Below are 25,005 nucleotides of genomic sequence, written 5' to 3' on the forward strand. Positions count from 1 at the left end.
TTCGTTTCGGTTAATGCTACTCAAGCCAAAATGATAAATTTATAAATCGTCATGTCTTTTAGCGGGAAAATTTAAATATTTTTACTCTTCATAAGAATACTTACTTTGTTTTATTTTGACCGTTGCATTTTTTTCAAAGGTAAAATAGTGACGTTTGATATATAAAATCCAAATATTTAGCATTTAATTCAAACTGAGAATGAGTTTTTGGCACAATTGGGCCTACAGCCAATGATAAAAATTGGGCCTTTTTCTTCACTTTAAATTCTGAATGATGAATCTAATTTCTAAACATGTTAAAAAATAAAACAAACAATTGTTGTAAATTATGATTAGCCAGTTAAGGAATTTTACAGAGGCCTATGAACAGTTGATTAAAATTGTTGTAATTTCAGGGCTTGGTGAACTCAATAGCTCAGGAAGATGTTTTACAGTCAAGATATTTTGCAAAGAAGAGGTGGAAAATTTGGACTAATATGGTAACTTTCTTTGTTTTCATTAAAACGAATCAACCTTAAAAAACAACATTACCCATATTGTTTTCGAGAATGTAAGGCCATCCAAAAGTGTATTAGACAGGATGTGTGAACTGCCCTCACCATGTCCATGGTGGAGCAAATCTTCACATAGGACATTTGGGCAAAAACAATGGAAACTTTCGGACAAAATTATTCCAGCCTGAAAACATTTTATCATGTATTTTTATAATTTTTGCTTACATTATTAGTTGTAATTTATGTGTAGTGATTTGTTTGGATCCCTATATAGATATTTTTGCAGGACTAAATTGATGTGAATAAATATTGCCATCCAGATGCAGACATTTTCAATTAATTCAGGGTAGTCAGCCACCCACTACAAAAATAGGGAGTCTGTATACCTGCCATTCTTAAAAGCATATTGTTTGCTATACCCCAACTGAATAATTATGAAAATCACCCAGACTTTTGTCTGTTTGTGTCTAAATTAGTGAGATCTAAAACCATGACATACAAGTCATTTTGTTATATTTAATATGCTGTAATCTGACATACAAATTGAGGTATATATATATATATATATATATATATTTTTCCAACAAATATCATTAGTCTGCAATCTGCATTTGTGTATATATATATATATATATATCTATATATATATATATATATATATATATATATATATATATATATATATATATATATATATATATATATATATATATATATATATCATTAGTCTGCAATCTGCATTTGTGTGTATATATATATATATATATATACACAAATGCAGATTGCAGACTAATGATATTTGTTGGAAAAAAACCTAACAGAAGAGTGGAAATGAATTCTCATTCAGTCAGCAGTCTGCATTTGTCATACAACTAGAATGGAATGAATGAATGAATGAATGAATGTTTAACGACACCCCAGCACGAAAAATACATTGGCTATTGGGTGTCAAACTATGGTAATGCAAATAAATAAAGTGATGATCAACATCAATATAAAAATTCAAAGTAAAGTTTGTTTTATTTAACGACGCCACTAGAGCACATTGATTTTTAATCTTATCATCGGCTATTGGACGTCAAACATATGGTCATTCTGACACTGTTTTTAGAGGAAACCCGCTGTCGCCACATAGGCTACTCTTCTTTACGACAGGCAGCAAGGGATCTTTTATTTGCGCTTCCCACAGGCAGGATAGCACAAACCATGGCCTTTGTTGAACCAGTTATGGATCACTGGTCGGTGCAAGTGGTTTACACCTACCCATTGAGCCTTGCGGAGCATTCACTCAGGGTTTGGAGTCGGTATCTGGATTAAAAATCCCATGCCTCGACTGGGATCCGAACCCAGTACCTACCAGCCTGTAGACCGATGGCCTGCCACGACGCCACCGAGGCCGGTCCATAAAAATTCAAGGTTTAAACAAAAACAGTGTAAAGAACTGTGCAAAAATACAAATACAAATATCACAGAATTTTACGGACACCGAATTTTACTCTAAACTTAAAATTGTGCTGTATTGGCCATTCTCAAAGAGAATGTTACACCCCTGCACCACGGTGAGGTTACAGCATACGCAGGGGACAACTAGAATGGAGTGGCTTGCAACACTAACTTTCCGATCCAACTATTATAAAATTTGTATGTCAGATTACAGCATATTAAATTTAGCAAAATTACTTGTATGTCTCCAGTCATGGCTTTAGATCTCTCTAATTTAGACACAAACAGCTTTTTGTCTGTTCTGAGCACACCAAGGTCTTTTCAGTGCAGTAATGTTAATTAATGGCTGATAAAAGAGTTGTTCATATTCAGAAATGCATTTCAAGTTATTTTAATCTAATTACACTTTACATTCCATTGATTTTTGAGGTTAGCATGTTTGTACTTAATTTGGGCACACACTTTTTCACCTCAGCTTTTCTGCAGTTTATAGCCCTGCTAGTAGCTTTTACAACAAATTTGTCACATAATTTAATGTTCATTATTTTCAGACTCAAGCCAGCCTTATATAGTATTTGTTGTAACCCACCAAATATAGAACGCAATTCAAGGTTTGGACAAAATAGAATAAACAACTGAACTTGCTAAAAAATTGTTTGTTAATAAATATATTATAAAATATATTTGTTAGCTCAGCTTCAGTTTGAATTGCCAAACAACTACAGTGAAACCTTTCAAAACCGGACCCTCAGTAAACTGGAATTCCCTTAAACAGGACGTTTGTCATGGTCCCTTTTTAAATATCTGTACACAAAAGAACCTCTCTAAACCGGATACCTCTAAAACTGGACTTTTTACTTGATCCTGAGGGTGTCCTATTTAGAGGAGTTACACTGTACTTTACAATTAATGCTTCTCAAATTTTAATATAGATACAAATGCTAGAAATTGAGAAGTCTCAAAATTGGACTCATAATTAGACTGATAGTGTAACATTTCAACAGCAATGTTAAAGGCTCGAGACAAACACAGATGAAAAGTTATAATTTATATTATCACTCCTGAAAATGAGGATCTGGAATTCTGTAAAAAGTAAAACATTAAGCAGTTGTTTGTGAAATTGATTATCAGAAAGCATATTGTGTATTTGCTGCCTATATGTATACTCCCATCAGTTTCAATTTCTTGTTCTAGCCAGTGCTCCACAACTAGTGTAACAAAGGTCACAGTATGTACTATCCTGTATGGGATAGTGCATATAAAAGATCCCATATAACAGTAAATAAAAAATGTGTTGAGTGCATCGTGAAATAAAACATTTCCTTAATTATAAAAGATCCTGTGCTCCTAATCGAAAAGAGTAGCCCATGAAGTGGTGACAGCGGGTTTCCTCTCTCAATATCTGTGTGGTCCTTAACCATATGTCCGATGCCATATAACCGTAAATAAAATGTGTTGAGTGCGTCGTTAAATAAAACATTTTCTTCCTTCCCATCAATTTCAAGCATTGACTTATACCAGCTAATGCAATGAGAATGTTCATGTAGATCTGTTTTGTCAAAATGTGATCAGAGAATTAGATCAAACATGCAAATCGTTTTAGGATTGCTGCCACACATCCAAAAAGACTAACTCGTCGAGATTATGCTCGAGTGAATGTGAAAACAACAAGGTAAGCACAATTTCAATTAAAGGGGTTATATTTTTATAACATACACAAGTCCATTACCAGTACATACTGCAAATACTTTCTTAACAGTACAGAGGGGGATTTAGACGAGTGAAGCCTTTAAGGGGGATGAATCATGCATCCCCATAAATTATATTTAAAAAATATATTACTTGAGCAGGGCGGATTTTGACACACCTGATGTATATATATATGTATTCTAATGTGTACAGGGAAGAAGGGTGGTATGTGACACATGGATTAATAGGTCGCAAGATTGATTGTCTTGGTGGTATATCAAAGGTACAGGTATGTGATGTCCTGCCTATGGAAAAATGTATATAATAGATTACTTGCTGCTTTATCAGTAAAAGTAGTCCATGTGGCTGCTGCAGGTTTTCTTTATTTCTTGGAGTAACCAGTGTGCAATTTTGGTTTAAAAAATTTAAGTGTCATAAGGACTCCCTGTTTGCAAATCTTTAGAGCCCCCCCCCAACCAACCCAGCGATCCCTGCCATGCGTCTCCAGTAGAACAGAAGACACACTAAATGTTTTGCATGAAACCATGGAAAAAATCGCTATTCAAGACTAGTTTCCTAGGATTTTAAGACATATGTTGACTGTCATTTCGAAGAATCAATGTAAAAAATTTGTACAAATATTTTTTATGAGCCATGTGGGCTTGTATGCTAGCCAAGCTAGAGAGTCCTATATGATTTTTGTGAGCCTCGGGCTCCTTGCTGGACTCTCCTCAGAATCGCACGCTGAACCATATATGTTCAATGCTAAAATAACCCTAGTTTAAAATTGGTTCAGGGGTCATTAAACAAACATTCCTTTCCTTTACTCTGTTAACAGTAAATCTTTGCTGAATTTCATCTTGGTGCAAGTTCCTCCACGTAGACCAGGCGGCCACTGCCCACGACTCTCACTGTACCTGTCGGCTCAGCTGATGTATGGAGTTGTTCGCTGCCACTGCAAACAGGTGGAGTTCTTACTAGGTTCGTACAGCTCTGTTTTATAAGTGAATTCATTACATATTGACAAAAACTTCTTTTTTTTTTCTTTTTTTTTTTTTTTCTTTTTTTTTTGCAAGCCATAAAAGTATTTAGGTATTTTCTGGGGGGAAAAGAGATAATATTTTGCAACTTTTATATTTACATATATATTATCCTGATGGAAAGAAATAAGGGATCACACCAAACAGGAAAGAGTGACTGCAACCAAAAGCCTCATCCATAGTTTCAGGAAGTTAACCGTGATGCGTGTACCAGGGTTTTATCACCCATGTTTCTAGACTCCGATGATCGGCATCATTCCCCACCATTCACAAAAGGCTATGTCATTTTTTATTCCCAATTTTGGACATAAACATTCCCAATCTTAATGTAGATATTTCTTTAGTCAACCCCTGCAATTGCCCACGACAACTGGCAATGCCGTGGAGTTTTTAATTCTTCACGGCACGTTTTTGCCTTGGGCTATATTCAGGTTTTTTTCAATGGTATGTTTTTTTTTTCTTAATTGCAAGGGTTGTTTGTTTATTATATACAGATATATTTTGAAATCGATACATAACACTTGACAAACACCCCTTCCCTCACCCATAACATTTCGTATTGCAAAATAGATATATTAATTTGAATAAACCAGTACATGTATGTATATATATATATATATATATATATATATATATATATATATATATATAGTATTACTCTTATAAATAAAATCTAACTTGGTTTAAAAAGATAAAAATTCTCTCTTCTGTTTGTAAAACGACACAAAAATTCCCAGTCAAAGCCATGGGCGTCAAGTCAAATTTTAGAAATAAAATCCTGTGTACTGACATTCAATCTCATTATGTCTGAATACTTTCTTGATAATGAGGTGACCTGGCTAGCTGGGAGTGGTCAAAGCATCATGTTTAAAGTATTGATGTCCATTTTTGACAATGTCAGCACCCACAAAGGTCCTTTTTTCAAGAGTTATGTGCCACCTCCTCACCACCACTACTCAACCCCACACTCCCTCAAAAAAAATTCAAAAAAAATCTGGCATATGGGCCTGAAATATTAAAATAAATAGATGATTAAACAATGAATGTCATTACCAGTCTTGGTGGTGCAGTCATCAAATTCATGGCTGGTAGGTACTGGGCTTGCGTCCCGCCTGAGGCAGTAGGAGATTTTTCATTCCAGTATCGACTCCAACCCAGAGTGAGTGTACCACTAGGCTCAATTGGGGAGGTGTAAAGCCATGTAAACTTCTTTTTGTCCATTTCATGGGTGCGGCCCATTGGGCTATTTCTCGCTCCAGCCAGTGCACCACGACTGGTATATCAAAGGCTGTGGTATGTGTTATCCTGTCTGTGGGATGGTGCATATAAAAGATCCCTTGCTGCTGATCAAAAAGAGTAGCCCATGAAGTGGCATCAGCGGGTTTCCTCTCTCAATATCTGTGTGGTCCTTAACCTTATGTCTGATGCCATATAACCCTAAATAAAATGTGTTGAATGTGTCATTAAATAAAACATTTCCTTCCTTTTCTCTGTGCAAAATGTTTATAGTGTTTTAAAAATGGAAAACAAAACCAAAAGAACAACTGAAAAACCACAATTTTTGTTTTTTTAAATTGTAAACAGGGGATGTTGTTGATTTTCTTGGACGCATTCGACTCCTAGCAGCAGCTTCATCAACTGGGGACATAGATCTTAAAGCATCCTTTAGGTGAGTGACTTACAAGATTATGAGGAAACATTTGGATACGATGTAAAATGAAACAATATTTTACTATATAATTAAAATAAACTGTGTTCTGTTTTTATTAAACATTCTCAATAAATAGCTAATTATCCTTTTCTCATTAAATAACTTTGTTGTTTATTATGTCAATGTAATTATTATTATTTTTTTTTTTTATAATGTCATACACATAAATGCATAAACACACACACAAATAGCCATTGATTAGAGTTGGAAAAAATAAATATTAATGAGTTCATGCGAAGGAATTGATCCTAAGACATATCAGACCACAGACAGGCACTCTACAAATTGGTTACATTGTACCCCAGCTTTAAAATAATATTTGAGAAAAAACCCTTACTATTCAAAAGCAAAAGAACTCTAATTATTGCCTGTTTTGAAAACTCCATATTTACATTTGGAAAAAGTTATTGAAAGTTTTTACATTTGTGTCGAACATGTGATTAATTTATTTGCAGAAGTGACCAAGTGACTGAAATGGACATAGCGGCTGTATCTGGTATACGCGATGTTGCATTTGACCCATACTTCGGTTTACTCGACAAGGAAGATATCACAATCCAGCTAGCAGATGTGGTTGGTGCTTAAAACATTTAGTTAAATTAAATATGTTTGAACATTGAAATTACCATTTTAGAGAGAATTGTGTGAGATTTACGATTTCGGAGCCAAATCATCTACTGAAATTAACTTCTGATATTGATTGCTACCTATGAAAATATCTTTAAATGTTTTTAAGCCTTAGTTTTTAAAAGATATTTTTCAAGTTGTTTTAAACTGAACAGACTGATTATATGCTGACTTATATAAAAATCCAGATTAAACACATGCCGGTGTAAAAATAACACAAGTCCATAGGACCTCAGTTCTTAGGAACCATAATCCTACCCGGACTTTCATACCTTTTTTATTTGTATGGGTTTTTTTTGTTCTAGGAATTAAATTATGAATTAAGTACTTGTTTATAATATTTCAGGAAGGATGGCGAGTACACTCTATGATAGAACAGTCCAGCAGTCCCTCTACAGTGTTAGATGTCGATTTGCCAACTACACCCAAACTCAAAAAAGATTTAATAGAGGAGTCGTTTAAGCCTGGTTTGTCTAAATTAACAATAATAATCAATGTGCAATTTTGGTTAACAAAATTTAAGTGTAATAGAGACTCCCTGTTTGCAAATCTTTAGAGCCAGCCACCAACCCAGTGAGCCCTGCCATGTGTCTCCAGTAGAACAGAAGATACACAAAATGTTTTGCATGAAACCATGGAAAAAATTGCTATTCAAGACTGGTTTCCCAGGATTTTGAGATATATGTTGACTGTCATTTTGAAGAATCAATGTAATTGGTACAAATTATTTTACGAGCCATGCGGGCTTGTATCCTATGAGTTTTGTGAGCACACTGAATATGTAACATGTATGTGGTTCTGCTTTGTGTTGCATCATGGAAAACAGTGATAAACAAAGAAACAAAGGGATATATATTAAGAGGCAAACAACTATTTTTTTATTTTTTTTGTAATTTGTATATATATATATATTGCTTTACTCTATTCATCACAACTGGTCAAAGACTGGATCTACTATGTGCTTTCCTGTCTGTGGGGTGTATACTACCAAATCAAATCCCATAGACAATAGTAACATATGTGGCTAAAACTCCTACCTGCAGCGTATCAATCGACATAAACTCCACGGATATAAATACTACCACCTCTCACACTTAAAGTGAATCAGAAAAAATTGGGGGTCAAGCTGCTCGTTTCTGAGATAACGGATAGCATCTATGACTACCCTAGTTTTGCACAAAATTCGAGTACTTTTTTTTACAGGTACCCCATACATGTTTCAAGCACAAGGCTACTTAACACACTGGTACTAGATGAAATAAAATTGCATTTTTTTTTTACCCAGATGAAACTATTATTTTTTACAACCAACACACTCACATTTATAACCAATCACAGGACTTGTGGTGTTCACTTCTCTATCAAAAGTTCGGTGCACCTCGAACTTTGACCCAGCCGGAAGTTATTTGGTCTAGTACTACCTGTGGGAAAATGCATATAAAAGATCCTTTGCTACTAATGGAAAAATGTAGCGGGTTTCCTCTGATGACTACATGTCACAATTACCAAATGTTTGAAATCCAATAGCCGATGATTAATTAATCATTGTGCTCTAGTGGTGTTGTTAATCAAGACAAACTTTTACTTTATTTATATGCTGTTTGTGGAAGTGCAACACTGAATATTGCTGTATCTTTAAAGTTATATATTTTAAACATGCAGTTTCATATGTATATTACTCACTTTATATGCATAATTTTCTCTGTAGCCTATTACAGCCACTGGTGTATCAAAGGCTTTAAAAATACATATCCTGTCTTTTGATAAAATTAGTATAGACTGTTTTTAGAGCTGGTCGGTATACCGTATCGACCATTCTGTATCGGTATCATGTCAATACCGATTTACCATACTGAACAAATTTGAAAATATAGAAATTTTGGTATTGAAAATTGTTTTCTGCCATTTAGTAAAGCACTAACAATATATGTGACGAACGCAAAATGGGTTCGGTATCAATCAGAAGAGAGAGATGTGGGCCTTGGGTATGAAATTTAATTTTATTTAGATGAAATTAGCGGGTGAGATTTAACTCGGGTATGCATTTAAAGCCGAAAATAACACTCATTATCGGTATTGTATCAATAACGAATGCCGTAGTTACCAAAACTGAGGTAAATGACCCCCAAAATACTGATAGCAACACCGAACCTGAAATTTCAATACCGTCCAGCTCTTAATTGTTTTCATTAAACAAGCATTTCTTTTCTTTTTGTCCTTTTTCCTCAGTTGTTGGAAGCCCCCATACAGTCTCAAGCCCTGATGATATTAAAATGAAAGAAGTTTTGCATCAAATACCAGACATAGAGGTTGGTCAGTGTTACTGGATGAATATCAGGCCTTTCCCCAGGATTTTTTTAAGGCGCTTACATATTTAGCATCATTATAACACAAAAATCAAGCCAAAAGAAGTGGGATAGTGGGTTGAAAACAGTTAAGTGTTTGCCTTCAGTCCATCAAATCATGTTGGGTTTGTTTTGTTTTTTTGTTTTTTTTTGGGGAGGGGGGGGGGGTTAAACTTTTTTTTAAATAACCCATCAATTCCCAACCTCCAACAATTTCATAATTTTCGCCATGTTGTTGCTGTTGATTTCAGCGTCGTGTGATTTCTGCTTGTAAAATACCTAAGCTAAGAATGCTGACTTCACAGTATATTCATTTATACAAAAAAAACCGTTAATAAAATAAAATTTCACGGTCTTTTTAAAATCCAGCTAACTTATTAAATGTCACCTCACAGTTTTACAAATATATATGTAGCATTATCTAACAAATATGATTATTTTAAACTAATTCAGTGTACATGTAACTGCAATTTGTATAAACACTGCATGTTCATTTCGCGCGATCGCGATCTGCATGCGTGCTCATGACCATAGGTCCAATTAACAAAGACAAAGGAAATAACCGAAACTGCAGTTAGGTATTCATTGATGCAAACAACTATTGCTTTTCTACAAATTTACATCAAGATTTACTTCTGCGTAATTGTATTGTTTAATGTCCGCAACGATGTCTCTTGACACGTGGGTGTCAGCTGACTGAAGCGTGACGTATATTATGCCGAGAGCTTTCCTCAGTTCAGCCAACGAACGTTCTTCCTAATTTTCGCGAACTATTTGATTGATGTCCGTCGTGTCCATTTGATTTAACGTGAAGCGCACAAACCAGTGTAGCGAACGTTTTGTTTTCGCTCAGTCTGGCTGAACTCAGCCCTTGGGATGGCCGACATGTCTTTCGGCCCAGAACTGGCATGTGTATTCAAATTGACATGCATTGTCGGGGTGTTTTTTTTATTACTTTGGTTCAAAGACTTTACAAAATTAAAATAGCAAGTTACATATCTTCCAGACATTGAATCACCGTCACATTGCTGTCATACATGTCGAATGCATGCCGTTAAAATTAATAACCTTGATTATTAAAATTAGCAAACATCATAAGGCATACGCTGTGTTCTGGATAACACCGTTTCTCGTTACCGGTCGCGAGATCGCTATTATGCTAATTGAATATTTGGTATTATTATGTTTGAAGTGTCGAATAGATTATGTAACCCTATTGTTCACATCAGAAGATAGAAAATGGCTCAGCCAAAATTTTAGCCACTTGCAAATTTGATTAGCCATTTTTTTTTTTTAATTTTTTTTAATTAGCCGATGGCTAAATTGGTTACCGACAGCGCGAGCCCTGGATGTTTTCAGTATGTGTTTTGGGAAGGGGGTGTTAGGATAGAAATGACAGATTGCCAACTTAACTGTACTATTAAAAAGTGCTTCACCTATTGTTTATTGAGTTAAATAGTACAGTTGATTCTGTCAGTGGGCATCTTCTTTGATCGACCTTGAAGCTTGATTGCTCGGTACGGGAATCCCGTTACGCGTAAGCGCCTTCCTGACAGATTATCGGTCCCAGTAAATGTGGTAAAATTACCAAACACCAATTGTGAGCAGACGACTGGTCCATTGTTAAGTAGTTAGGAAGTGTTTTACCTGTCATAGTGATTAGGTGTGCTTGATATACTGGTACACAAGTTGTTTGCAAGGGATAGTCGACTGCCACCCTCGTACTTGTGATAAATGTTTTTCTAAAGTACTTCAAATCAAGGCGTAGCGTCGATTGATTTAAGGCACTTCCACGCCGTCAAAGCGCTTACTTAACGGACCAAGGCGTGTCGGGCCGCTACGCCTAAAGGCCCTGGGGGAAACCCCTGAATATACCAGAAAATATTACCAAAAAGATATCGAAATGCATTTAAAATTGTTACATATTTTTGTGATAATACTAACTTATTTTACTATTAAATTAATTTTTACAGATTAATTTGCTCAAGTTTAGAATTATAATTTATTAATATTAAATAAAACCTGTGAGAATATTCATGAGAAAAATTTAAAAGCAAAACTATATTTATAGCTATTTAGAATTACTTTTTCTTTTTTCTTACTTTAAGTCTACAACATAATGCCAAAAAATCCCAATAATATTTAGAGGAACAATTTCAAAATATAGCTCTATTGTATCTTTACTAGTTTGCGTACTATTAAAAATAAAATTTTGTGGTGATTTTTAGGTTGGACTGAAAGCACCAAATGTTGTGTTGTAATAATGATTTAAATTTTGATTTATTTGTAGATTCCTGGTATACAAGAACTTCCTGGTTTGGACGGAGAAGATTTAAAGTTACCTGAAGCACCCCCGGAAGCAGACATTTTACTTGAACAGTTACTGTCCCCAAAAAGAAAACAGTTATCAGAAATGTGTGTAGCCCGTTACTTATTATCTAGTAATGAACAAACTATAATATATTGTCCAAAATATCTTTAAAAATACCATATTTGGTTGAAACAGAATTTATTGCCGTTCAAAGATATTAGCGATCTGGAGAATGATCAACAGGCATTAGCCTATATTAAGGCCTCTCCCAAAGAAAGAAATGTTTTATTTAACGATGCACTGAACACATTTTATTTACGGTTATATGGCGTCAGACATATGGTTAAGGACCACACAGATTTTGAGAGGAAACCCGCTGTCGCCACTATATGGGCTACTCTTCCGATTAGCAGCAAGGGATCTTTTATTTGTGCTTCCCACAGGCAGGATAGCACAAACCATGGCCTTTGTTGAACCATTTATGGATCACTGGTCGGTGCAAGTGGTTTACACCTACCCACTGAGCCTTGCGGAGCACTCACTCAGGGTTTGGAGTCAGTATCTGGATTAAAAATCCCATGCCTTGACTGGGATCCGAACCCAGTACCTACCAGCCTGTAGACCGATGGCCTACCACGACGCCACTGAGGCCGGTCCCCCCCTCCCAAAGATACCACAGTCAAACATATGTTTAGTAGACACCAAAGGGAATATTTAAACAAAGTAATGTAAACGTCTTGGTTGTAAGCACGTTAATACAGTTAAAGAAAGAAAGAAAGTGACTTTTTAAAACAGGTGACTGCTTACTTCAGGTCAATTTACAATATATACTCTTCAAACAAAGTAGGGGAACTCTAATAAGAATTTACAATTGCCAAAATTGTAAGGTATATTAGCTGTGGGGAATGGTTATATGATAATAGTGAATTAATTGGGCAAACATTACAACCGATAGTTCAGTATTACAGTAGTTTTTATAACCACCAAAGATCTTGAAGGACAATTGGGGTCAGAAGTGAAATTTGAAAGTTGATGGGTTTTTTATCAGTAAATCACAAATTCAAACAATAAAAATGACTAAAAACAAAACAATAACAACTGTATGATCAATAGACTGAACAAGATTGACAGAATTAATGTTCCACAGTGATTAATCGACCTTCCTGGAAATTGTCAAAATCAAGAATGACACCCCACGCACGTGTACGGGGCAACTGCGTGATGCACATGCAAACTATGGAATGTGTTTCGGTGTGTTGATAAATAGACCTGAATGTTCTTTACTAGGATTTCTGTGGACAAAATGTATGTTCAGTCTAATAGTTAAAATTAACATTAATATTTCAGGTTCCTCTACTTTTTTTGAAGAGTATATTAGATGATTTGGAAGAACAAAAATATTGTCTCTTAAGACATGCGGCTAATTACTTCAGGTGGCTGCTAGAGCCAGTTTGACTGTATATTGTTGTAGAATGTTTAGAAATTACGGAAGTTGAATGACTTGAGAAAATGGGCTCAGATTACCTTTTTCTTTTATTTCATTTAAAACCCATATATGTGCAGCCAGACAAAACAAAGCTAAAGGACCGGAGACCACCCGCATTAATTTCATGTCGCATTTTAGTCTGACCACCCCCACTTGCATTAATTTAGGGACTGGTTGATGTCATAATTTACAGTTTTTATGCTACGTATATGTAAAAAAAAAGATCTGAGATGTTAAAGTGCAAAGTTTTATGTTTAAAATTCTGTGTTTTCATGTACAGAGAACCACTGCTGCCAGAAGAGAAAACGCCAGCACTCAGACCAGAAGATGGCATTCCTCCACCACGCAGAGCTCCCCCATCCCCTGGTGTAACCCCCGCACCCGTAAGGAGTATACGCAGAAAGGTTTGTAAATAGAGGTTAATAAAGGAGTTACCAGTTATTATCAACTTTAAGTCTTGATCGAGTGAAATAATTTTCACTTGTCACCAGTTTTACTGAACGACACATTGAAATTATTTCACAATGGACAAAACTCTGATGATGATAATAATTGGTGTTGAATTTATTTATCCTATTTAGTACCCCAGCTTTTTTTCTTTCTCAAAATGTTTTTAAAAATGTTCATCTCTTCATAAAGTAATATATCATTACAAATTTGACACTAGAATTAAAGATGCATAAATGCAAAATGTCTTCAAAATATGTGGTCATTTTTTTCCATCATTTCATTTCAACTTATTTTCGACCTTATATTCAATTAAGGTTCAAGCATGCTGTCTTGGGCACACACTTCAGCTATCTGGGCTGTCTGTCCAGGACAGTGGGTTAGTTGTTAATTAGTTAGTGCTCAGTGAGAGAGAAGAGGGTGCAGTGGCATTACACCTATCCACTGAGCCCTTAATTAAGAACTCGCTCTGGGTTGGAGCTGGTACCGAGCTGCGAACCCTGTACCTACCAGCCTGTAGTCCGATGGCTTAACCACTGCGCCACCAAGGCTGGTTTTTCCATCATGATAACATCACGGGTGCGTTTATTTAGATAAGTCTACTACCAGTGCACATAAGTGCTGATCAGCGGTCTTAACAATTCTGTCGTAGTTGTATTTTGGGACTGCTCACTTAGCACTGAGCCCCATATTAGTACTGACAGGGTCCTTGGTTAGTACTAAATCGCTCAATAATATGGGACATCAATGAGTGGTGATTCCTTTAAAAAAAAAAATGTTTTAAATAAAGTATTTTCACTGTTATGGATGACCACTTTGGAAATAAATAGAACTTGCAAGATGTTCATTATGTGTCAGGTAGAAGGCTGCTTATCCAATCTGATGAAATGGAATCTTATCACTACTCTACATTCGATGAGACAACATCATTTTGAGTGCCAAGTAAAATTTCGGCATGAGCAGCCAATTCTGAATGTGTTAGGGCTTAGTAAAACTTTGCTATTTTGTTCTTCGGATACTGAAAAAAAAATCACATTAAAATACACCAGCACTGCTAAACGATTGAAAATCTGTCCATTACCTTTCAATAATGGAACTCTGCCCTACCGGGCCATGTCTCCATTATTTGTTCAGGAATGGAGGGTTAATCGGCCATTCCCCATAACACAATATTTCAACTACCACAACATCAAAATTACCTTAACTGTTAACCTTTACTATGTGGCCTTGAGACAGGCCTGAGTTATCCACTGATTTTATATTTGCAGCGACTGAGTCTCACTATGGAGTTGGCACCCGTCACGCCCAGTCCTCTGAGCAGACGACGAAGAAAGCAGCTGCTCTTTGCAGATAACGAAACTCAGATTCCAAAGAAAAAAATCAGAGAGCAACTACTTACGGGATCAGACACTTGCATGCCCTTTGTAAGAATCCATATAACTTGGTGTCTGGGTCCAGAAGGAAGAAAATGGTTTATTTAACGACACACTCAAAACATTTTATTTACGGTTATATGGCATTGGACATCTGGTTAGGGACCACACAGATATTGAGGTAGGAAACCCGCTGTCGCCACTTCATGGGCTACTCTTTTCAATTAGCAGCAAGGGATCTTTTATATGCACCATCACATAGACAGGATAGCACATACCACGGCTTTTGATGTACCAGTCGTGATGCACTGGTTGGAGCGAGAAATAGCCCAATGGGCCCACTGATGGGGTTCGATCCCAAACCGACCGCACATTAAGCAAGCGCTTTATCTTTTTTTTTTCTTCTTCTTTTTTTTTTTTTCCTTTCTTTCCTTTGAATTCCATCTCATTTCTTCCCGATCTGGCAACTCCTATCTTTCAACTTCTTTCGCTGTCCACCTCCACATCCCTCTTGTGGCTATCTGTGCCACACACCTGTTCCCCATCAGCTTTTAGCTGTGGGCTTAGTCTGACCACTTCGGGGAGTGTTCAGTAGTTACTTCTGGCATTGTTAAGAGGCACTTATAACCACCTACTATGCACCCCTACTACCGGCGGTCGTTAGTTAGTGCCGTGGATCAGACCAGCTTTATTAGCGGCAGAGGACGAGGATGCCAGGTGGGTGCAGGGATATACACAGAGACTGCACCCGTGGAGGAAGTTGAGACAGGTAGGCGATGGTGTGGACAGCTCAGAAGACAGAGTTGGAGGAAATTGACAGAAAGGGTCGAAACAGATTGAAATCGTGGGAGAAATTGGAAAGTTTTTTATATTAAGATAATGAGAATGATAGGCAGAGGGTGATAGATGAGAAAGATGAATGAATGAGTGAGCCAGCTTTGACGGGATTTGAACCACTGTCGTCAGCTTGATTGTCCAGCAGCTTATCCACTATACCACGGAGCTCACTAGCAAGCGCTTTATCACTGGACTTTATCTTGCTTCAGTATGACATAAAACCAATTATTTATTTTATGTTTCTACTGATTTTTTGATTTTTATTTTAAAAAATTATTTCGTTTATATCCTGTTTCCACACATCTTTTCATTTACCATTGTTTTTAGTCGTCTTCAAAAAGCATTATGGTCATAATTATATCTTGATTGTGTGTTTTTTTTATCCAATATTGCATGAATTTACAACCCTGCAAATGAATTGCTATGGAATAGTAACAAAATACATTTATTTATGTAATTTCAGTTAAAACTTATGGAGAAACAAGAGCCTGTACTGATAATTAGGCTGTTTACCATTTGGGCTACTTTATCAACATACCATTCATCCCTAAAAATTAGAACATTTCAGTTTACTAATACAATTCTACTTTTAGAAAGGAAAAAACGTAATATTTGTTTGGCATCTTATCTGATTATTTTGATAAACATAGTCAAGAGAGAAAAAGAGAACCCATTGCTACTCCTGTTAAAGAAAAAAAAAAAAGCAGGCCAGTTTATATCATTACCTGTCATTTTCATTTCAACTTACTTTCATGCTTATATCCAATTAAGGTTCAAGCACGCTGTCCTGGGTACACACCTCAGCTATTTGGGCTCTCTGTCCAAGACAGTGAGTTACCGGTAGCTATTAGTGGTTAGTGAGAGAGAAGTGGGTGTAGTGGTCTTACACCTAACCATTGAGTTGTTAAAACTCACTCTGGGAGGGAGCCGGTTCCAGGCTGTGAACCCTGTACCTACCAGCCTTATGTCTGATGGCTTAACCACAACACCACCTGTCATTTGGCACTGGTTAGTATGGGGGTGGCGGGGGAGCAGTCCACTGAGTGATTGATTCTGTGATCTATTGCACCCCAGACAAGTCCTCTACCACTAAGCTACCTCTCACCGATAAAATAATATGTTCTGTTTATCCTACTATTCTTCCCTTCACTCATCTTAAAACGGGTAATTATTATGGAGTTAATCACAATATTTTAACTTAAACATTTCTTACCTTTTATATAAAGGGTGTGTTGGGAATTAATTTTTATTATTATTATTTATTTGTTTTGCTTCTTTATAAAATAGTTAAATAGTACATGTTAACTGTGGGTGTGGGTATGTATAGTTTCTATATGTGTGTATACATGTATATTTCTTAAACACATACACACACATTTACTACAAATGCTTATGCTATTCTTAAAATTACCAAAACTAGCTTCACTATAGATCTTCCTCTCTTTTTTTTTTCTTTCTTTTTTTTCTTGGCAGATTCTTCCAGACCCAAGGCCATCAACAGTAGAAGAGCTTTTCAGTCGCCCAGGTGGAAAAGGTAATTTCCTTAAATTTTTTTTTTTTTTTTTTTTTACTCTGATAAGGTGGAAATCGAAGGTGCAGCAATTATAATGATTATAGTTGATAGTAGGTGCAGTAAGTTGTGTCTGAAGTCATGTAAATAGATTTATAATGCGAAGATCTCAATTAATTAAAATGTTTAGCCATAACATTTATTTTACTTTTCAGCACTAATGTATCCAAAATTATTTCCCCTGTGGAAGAGGAATGCTAATGTTGGGGAAATATCTGAAACAGAATCTGAAAAAAATACACCAATATGGACAGTACCAGAACTGAGTAAGAATAGTTTGAATTGGTTATTATTTAATTAACAATTATTACAGGTTATGAGTACCAACCACTTTATAAATCTAAAAACACTAAGGGCTGTCTTAAAAACAGGTGACATATTAGAATGGGCTCTGTCCATAAAATGAAATAAAGTTTGGCATTATAGTATTTGTAATAAACATTTTCAAAACACGCCCATCATTTTCAGAGTAATTGCAGTGCTACATTTGATAAATTTTAAATCTGGTCAGACTCAAGACCAGTACACTCACCAGATTTAATTACAAATGTATGAAGTTTGACACCCGCATTTAAAAAAACACCCCAATACTGCAGACTTTCATTTTAGAAAGAATCAATTACACCATCTCACTACTTGTTCACCCCTACATTCTTTCCAAGTTTACAAAAATATCATGTCCCTTGTTTAAACAGACCACGCTTCTCTATAACTGATTATTTTGAGAAATGTAATTTTCCCCTTGACATATTGAAGAGTGATTTTGTTTATGCTTCTGAACAAGAAAACATGAATGTCTGATACCATAATGAAATGTGACAAAGGTATATATAACGCGCAATGCTTGGTTAGCCATTTCCAAGATTAAAGACATTTTTACTGTTGCTTTATTGTTCCACTGTCTTGTCTACTTTTAAAAGTTTAAAAAAAGTTATTTTACATGGTGCATATGTACGTCTGTTCACAATAGTTGTAACATCGCATAATGCTATTCAGTAGCATTAACAATGATACATGTTCCCTTTAAAATCTGTTCACATCAGGTGCTGATAAATCCGTAACAGGAATTGAATTGTTGGGTTCACCACGAAGCAAGGAACCAAGACTGGAGGAGGAGCTGCCTGTTGTGGCACTGGAAGGATCCATGGAAATAGCCAGGGCAGCAGAGGTTGGTCACTCGCACAGGGCAGGGATTGTAACACCCAGTGGGGGGTGGATTGGGGGTAGTGTAGCTCAGTAACAGAGTGCTCGTCTGAGGTGAGATGGGTCGTAGAATCCGTGGAAATAGTCAAGGTTTGTCACCCACACAGGGCAGGGATTGTATCACCCAGTGGGGGGGGGGGGGGGGGGGAGATTGAGGGTAGTGTAGCTCAGTAATAGAGTGCTCGTCTGAGGAGATGAGTCGTACAATCCATAGAAATAGCCAGGGCAGCAGAGGTTTGTCACCCACACAGGGCAGAGATTGTATCACCCAGTGGGAGGGGGGGGGGGGGGGGGGTGGATTGAGGGTAGTGTAGCTTATCTGAGGTGAGATGGGTCATAGAATCCATGGAAATAGTCAGGGTTTGTCACCCACACAGGGCAGGGATTTTATCACCCAGTGGGGGGGTGGATTGAGGGTAGTGTAGCTCAGTAATAGAGTGCTCGTCTGAGGTGAGATGGGTCGTAGAATCCATAGAAATAGTCCAGGTTTGTCACCCACACAGGGCAGGGATTGTATCACCCAGTGTGGGGGGGGGGGGGGGGGTGTGTGTGGATTGAGGGTAGTGTAGCTCAGTAATAGAGTGCTCGTCTGAGGAGATGAGTCGTACAATCCATAGAAATAGCCAGGGCAGCAGAGGTTTGTCACCCACACAGGGCAGAGATTGTATCACCCAGTGTGAGGGGGGGGAGGGGTTGGATTGAGGGTAGTGTAGCTCAGTAACAGAGTGCTCGTCTGAGGTGAGATGGGTCATAGAATCCATGGAAATAGTCAGGGTTTGTCACCCACACAGGGCAGGGATTTTATCACCCAGTGGGGGGGGGGGGGGGGTGGATTAAGGGTAGTGTAGCTCAGTAATAGAGTGCTCGTCTGAGGTGAGATGGGTTGTAGAATCCGTGGAAATAGCCAGGGCAGCAGAGGTTTATCACCCGCACAGGGCAGCTGGGTGGGGTGGAGGGTAGTCCAGTGTTAGAGCACTCACCTTAGGTACTGTGGTTAATAGGGTCCACAGAAATAGCCAGGGCAGCAGAGGTATGTCACTCATGTACAGCACAGAAATTTTATCACCCATCAGGGGTGGGTGGATGGGGTGTAACTTAAAGTTAGACCACATGCCCGAGGTGAGATGGGTCATAAGATCCATGGATCTAAACAGGGCAGCAAAGGGAGATCTTACTAACACAGTGCTCACCTACAGCAAGGTGGATTGTAGGATTGATAGCAGTCAATAAACGTTGGGTTTTTTACACCATCTCAATCAACACCTCATGACTGGCATAGTGTGAATTCTCTTGTCTGTGGGAAAGTGCATATAAAAGATATTTTGCTGTCTGTGGCAGCAGAGGGTTTATGGTCAACAAATTTGAATGGCACTCATTATTTTACTAGTTTAACAATGGAAGCAGTTACAGCTGGGTGAAAAAATTTAGCTTTGATCATTTTTATTGATCATTCATTGAAAACATTAACTTTGACCTGCTATAACCGGCACTAAATCGTAAACAAGGATGTAATATAGACATTTTAGGAATTCATGTCATTATCTTACACTTCTGACCCACAATAAGGGATTTGCGGAAGCATGGAAGCCTGCTAAATTCGCAGTCTGCCTGTATACTTGTATCAGATGAGATTGTCATGTTACCAAATATTTTCATTATCCATGTGGGTGATGGGTGTATAAAACATTGCCTTTCCCCTCCATGTGGTCAGTTCTGGCACAGCCAAAGATTTTATTTGAAGACAGGATAACAATATCATAACAGGTATAATTACTTATTTAGATTTCAGATATTGAAATCACACGCACCAGGTCACACACATCTATGGAGGGTATACATCGGGGTGGAGAAACACCCGTTTCCATGGAGATTCCTCATTCTACATCTAGGGACCAAAGCTTGGGCGACCAAAGCATTGATACACTTGATGAGAGTCTAAGACCTAGACCAGCGTAGGTATTTTGTTGCATAGAAGTTTTAACTTGAATGGTGGTATTTTGTAAGAATGCACAGCTTTCATAGCACACTACACATGAAGGGAGGGGAGGTAACAACCTCAGTATGCATGTATATCTATAAACACAAGTTTTCAGGTTATTAATCTAAATTTATTTTAAAGATTTAACAAAATTTTAGGCCTCAATTTCTGTTAAAATTACTTTATTTTGTAATCAAAAATATTATTTTAGCAATTAATCGATCAGTAATGATTTTAGTTCCTATACTAAAAAAAAACCAAATTACTGTATGGCTAATAACAAAGTATGTTGGGCCATCTTTTCCAAAATGGTTGATTGGCCATAACCCGGTTCACTATTTTAATAATTTTTTATGAGTTGATCTGCTTATACAGCAAACAGTTTCATATAGTTGACTATGGGTAGAGAATGGCAAGTGGTTATAGCATGCAACATTACTTTCAATTTAATTTAATTAAAAAAAAAATTCTAATTCTTGTAGCAGCAGGGAAGTGCCGAGTTCCGAAGATGAGATCAACCTGGAGGCCCACCAGGTTCAGGAAAGCGTGTCTATCGGGGACCTGGGCAGTCTCTACGTGGTGCCGGAGGAGAAGGAAGATGTCCTCAGTCCCGTGCTTGCTCGAGTCCTCGAGTTATCACACATTGCTTCATCCATGGAGGTCCTTAGGTAACCAATGCGGTGGTTTATATTGTAGGATCGATAGCTATCAATAAAAAATATTTTTTACTCCATCTCAATCAGTGCCCCATGACTGGTATATTGTGAACCATCTTGTCTGTGGGAAGTGCATATAAAATATATTTTGCGGTCTGTGGCACCAGAGAGATGTCCTTAGTCCCGTGCTTGCTAAGTCCTCGAAATTATCACACATTGCCTCATTCATGGAGGTACTTAGGTAACCAATGCAGTGGTTTATACTGACAATTGCTTTTTGTTGCTGTTACAACAATAATATATTTAATTTGTTATGTAAATTAAGGGGGGGGGGGGGGGGGGGGGGGTGTATGCAAATTTTATCTTTGTTATGATCTAGCAGCTCCACACATCTTTTAACTTCTTTTGCTGCCCACTTCATTATCCCAGTCCTTGTCTTTTCAACCAAGGCAGGTGCTTGTCTCTTGTGACCATCCATGCCAATCACCTGTTATACACCTACCTTTTGCTGTGGGCTTGGTCTGACCACTTTGGAGAGTGTTTTGTGGTCATTTCTGGTATTAAGAGGGCACCTGTAACCACCTGATCAGTAGTGATACTAGTTTCATTCAAGTAATACATCTTCAGTAGTTCTGTTTATCTTTGAGCTAAAATTATAGACAATTATTACAGATTTGGGAATACTTTTGAGTGTCTTTTAATTTTAATAATATCTTTAGCCTTAAAAAAATTTCTATATTAATGTAGTCAAATATGTTTTCATAATTATGTACTTGATAGTTTTTATATTAATTTTTTGTCTTGAATTTGAACAAAAATTTATAAAAAAAATTGTATTAGACTTATCAGTTCAAAAATGGAATCGGGACCAGTGACAACATTTAGAGACATCTGTCCGACCAGTAATACAAGACCCTGTGCAGCACATCTATTCTCAGAACTGCTTGGTATGTATTAAGCTTTAAAAGCTGAAATTACTTGGGAATTCTTGTGTTAAGCTATTTTGTTTTTAAGCATCTGTACTTTAATATGGGTCATTGTTTTCAGTAGTACAGTATTTTCGTTCATGTGAATTCTTATAATGTAAATCACCTTTATCTTTCTCATTATTTTATCTATTACTAATTTATTTGTTTTTATTGAACAAAAATTTAACATTTTTAATCACAGATCCTGTTTAGTATTTTAATGATTTGTTTATTCTGTCCCCACTAGAACTGTGCAAGTCTTGCCACGTGAATGTACAACAGGAAGAACCATTTGGAGACATATTTATCAGTCGGGGTGCAGAGTGGGAAACCACATGAGTTTGCGGACACGTACAGCATTCAACACAAATCTGTCAATTAGTTTAAAGTATAGATTTTATTTTTAAATGTTGAGTTTAAAAATACATATACATATATATATATATATATATATATATATATATATATATATATATATATATATATATATATATATATATATATATATATATATATATATATATGTGTGTTTATTCATACACATTTACTCTTGTATTTTGATTGTCTTGAATATTTATCCTGGATGAATTACTCATAGCATATTCTAAATGTTACATCTTGACTCTTGACCATTTAACATGGACTAACATTAAATTTTTATTTTATTTTACATTGCACTATAGTAATACTGGTGAATTCAAATTCATAATGAAGCAGGTCAACGTGGTATCAATACCCTTAATTATTTAATCTTAAATTAATTGTTTGGCTTGAAATACATGTATTTGCATGTGGCATATATTTATTAACACATTAATCATGAATTTTAAACAACTTGGTACTGGAAACAAACCATTGTATTTTCACATTCATGAAATTATTGCATTGTATTTTACATTCATGAAAACTTTCCATAGTATTTCCCATTTATGAAATCATTCTGTTTACTATTTACGAAATGTTTTTCTTTAATGTTCGTTTTGTATTTGACACAAGATGAAATTCATCTGACAAATTGCTTGTTATTTCTCTTCTTTTCATTTATTTATTGAAAAATATTTTGCACATGTTACTATTTATCATTTATGAGTTGTATTATCATTGTTGAAATAAGGTATTTAAAGTTATGGATCATTCATAATTATCAATGTTTACACAAGCATACAAAGATTACTCTTTCCTTCTGTTTTTTTTACCCCCAACCCCAAAACAAAAGTGCATAGAAAATATTTTATAAACATTTTTATTTTCAAGTGAAAGATTATGCTGGCATCCACCTCCTAATCTCTAGCATATAGTTTGTATTAGCGTGAAATTATTGATAATTATAAATATCCACTTTGTCATTATATGTATTTTTTTAAAGTATATAGGGTCTTGAAGTGAATAAATGTTACTTCTTAATTTAATCATGTTGCTATTTATTTATGAGTGCTATTATAATTGTTAAAATATTTAGTTTTATTATAATAATAATACATAAACTATTTAAATTTACCTTTTGTATTATTATCTTGTTGTACTTTAAGTCACCGACACCAGTTATTAGACAGTTTCAAACATTTGTAGGTTGGTGTTTTTTTTAAAGATCATATTACTCAGAACCTTTTGCTTAAACTGTCAATTTTAACCAATATAGTGCACTTGTTTCTGGTTGGCACATGCTTCACGTGCATTATGTTGTAAAACTGAAAAGGTGCATACCTCAGGAAATGGAGTCAGTGACTTTTAAAAGTTGTTTGTTAACTTTCTAGACCAGATAAACTTCAGAGAAAAAATTGGTTTGGAATTGTTTCTAGAATATCTTTGATGTATAAAACAGTGTTGACACTTAAACTGTTATCAATGAGGATTGATGAGGGATTTTGAAAGTTGTTTGTTAATTTTCTAGACCTAATAAACTTGGAAGTTTTGTTTTTTTCAAATTGCTTCTGGAAAGTCTTTGATCTATAAAACAGTGTAGACACTTAATTGTTATCATTGATGATTAGTGACTTTTTAAAACTTGTTACTTAATTGTCAAAGATTGATAAACCTGAAACATTGGTTTGGAACTCTTTGATCTATATATGAGATAGTGTTGACACTTAATTGTTATCAGTGAGGAAATAACAGGGTGGAAACCAATTTGTTGTGTATCTGTATAGTCACAAAAGCTTGGTCATATTCGTTGACATGAATTAAGAGAATATTATGCTGTGTTAAAAGGATCCCAATATATCTGCATAAAACTTTATAATAAATAGTTCTTGAATTAATATCGACACCAACTCGCATCATCTCATTTAAATCTTATTGCAATGATACACAATTTAGTTGTTTCAGATAATATTACTGACGTGATTTCTGACAGGGGACCGAATATTGTTACTAGCATAGCTAATTATTAATACATGCCAGGTCTTCTAGAATTTTTTTAAAATCCATTAGCCATGGGATCAGTGATTTTAACAATTTACTAGCCACAATTAAAAATTCACTAGCCCTACTTTACTTAATACAATTTTATTAATAGTAATAATCAGATATGTTACCTAGAGATGGAGATAGCAATTAAAAACACTAAGATTGGGGGGTTGGGTTGGGGGCAGGATATTCATATTTACAAAATAGACTTAAATGATGCATTTGACAACTCTTTTTTCACTAGCCGTCGTATATGGCAATATTAGTTATTTACTAGCCCAACTTTGAATATCACTAGCCATGGGAGTGGGGCTACCATATTCTAGAAGCTCTGCATGCTGTTGATACATTGTTCATTGGTAGGTGGGATGTGATATCACAAATTTGTTGTAGAGTTGGGGTCTTTTATACAGAAACACAT

General features: G+C 36.0%; 1 protein-coding gene across 1 annotated transcript; it reads left to right on the forward strand.

Annotated features, from left to right (window-relative positions):
* The first annotated feature begins 103 nt into the window (after positions 1-103).
* Positions 104-24,682, forward strand: LOC121384638 (meiotic recombination protein REC8 homolog). Its single transcript, XM_041515110.1, has 18 exons — positions 104-139; positions 396-479; positions 3,541-3,609; positions 4,465-4,607; positions 6,251-6,335; positions 6,833-6,950; positions 7,351-7,471; positions 9,234-9,313; positions 11,640-11,764; positions 13,427-13,550; positions 14,862-15,017; positions 17,277-17,337; positions 17,529-17,639; positions 18,417-18,541; positions 20,359-20,528; positions 21,037-21,222; positions 22,051-22,157; positions 22,426-24,682. Exons 2-18 carry the CDS (start codon positions 424-426, stop codon positions 22,515-22,517), a joined length of 1,929 nt encoding a protein of 642 aa, XP_041371044.1. The 5' UTR covers positions 104-139; positions 396-423; the 3' UTR covers positions 22,518-24,682.
* The last annotated feature ends 323 nt before the right edge of the window (positions 24,683-25,005 follow it).

Source organism: Gigantopelta aegis, chromosome 10 (genome assembly GCF_016097555.1).
Source record: "Gigantopelta aegis isolate Gae_Host chromosome 10, Gae_host_genome, whole genome shotgun sequence".
NCBI classification, from domain to species: Eukaryota; Metazoa; Mollusca; class Gastropoda; order Neomphalida; family Peltospiridae; genus Gigantopelta; species Gigantopelta aegis.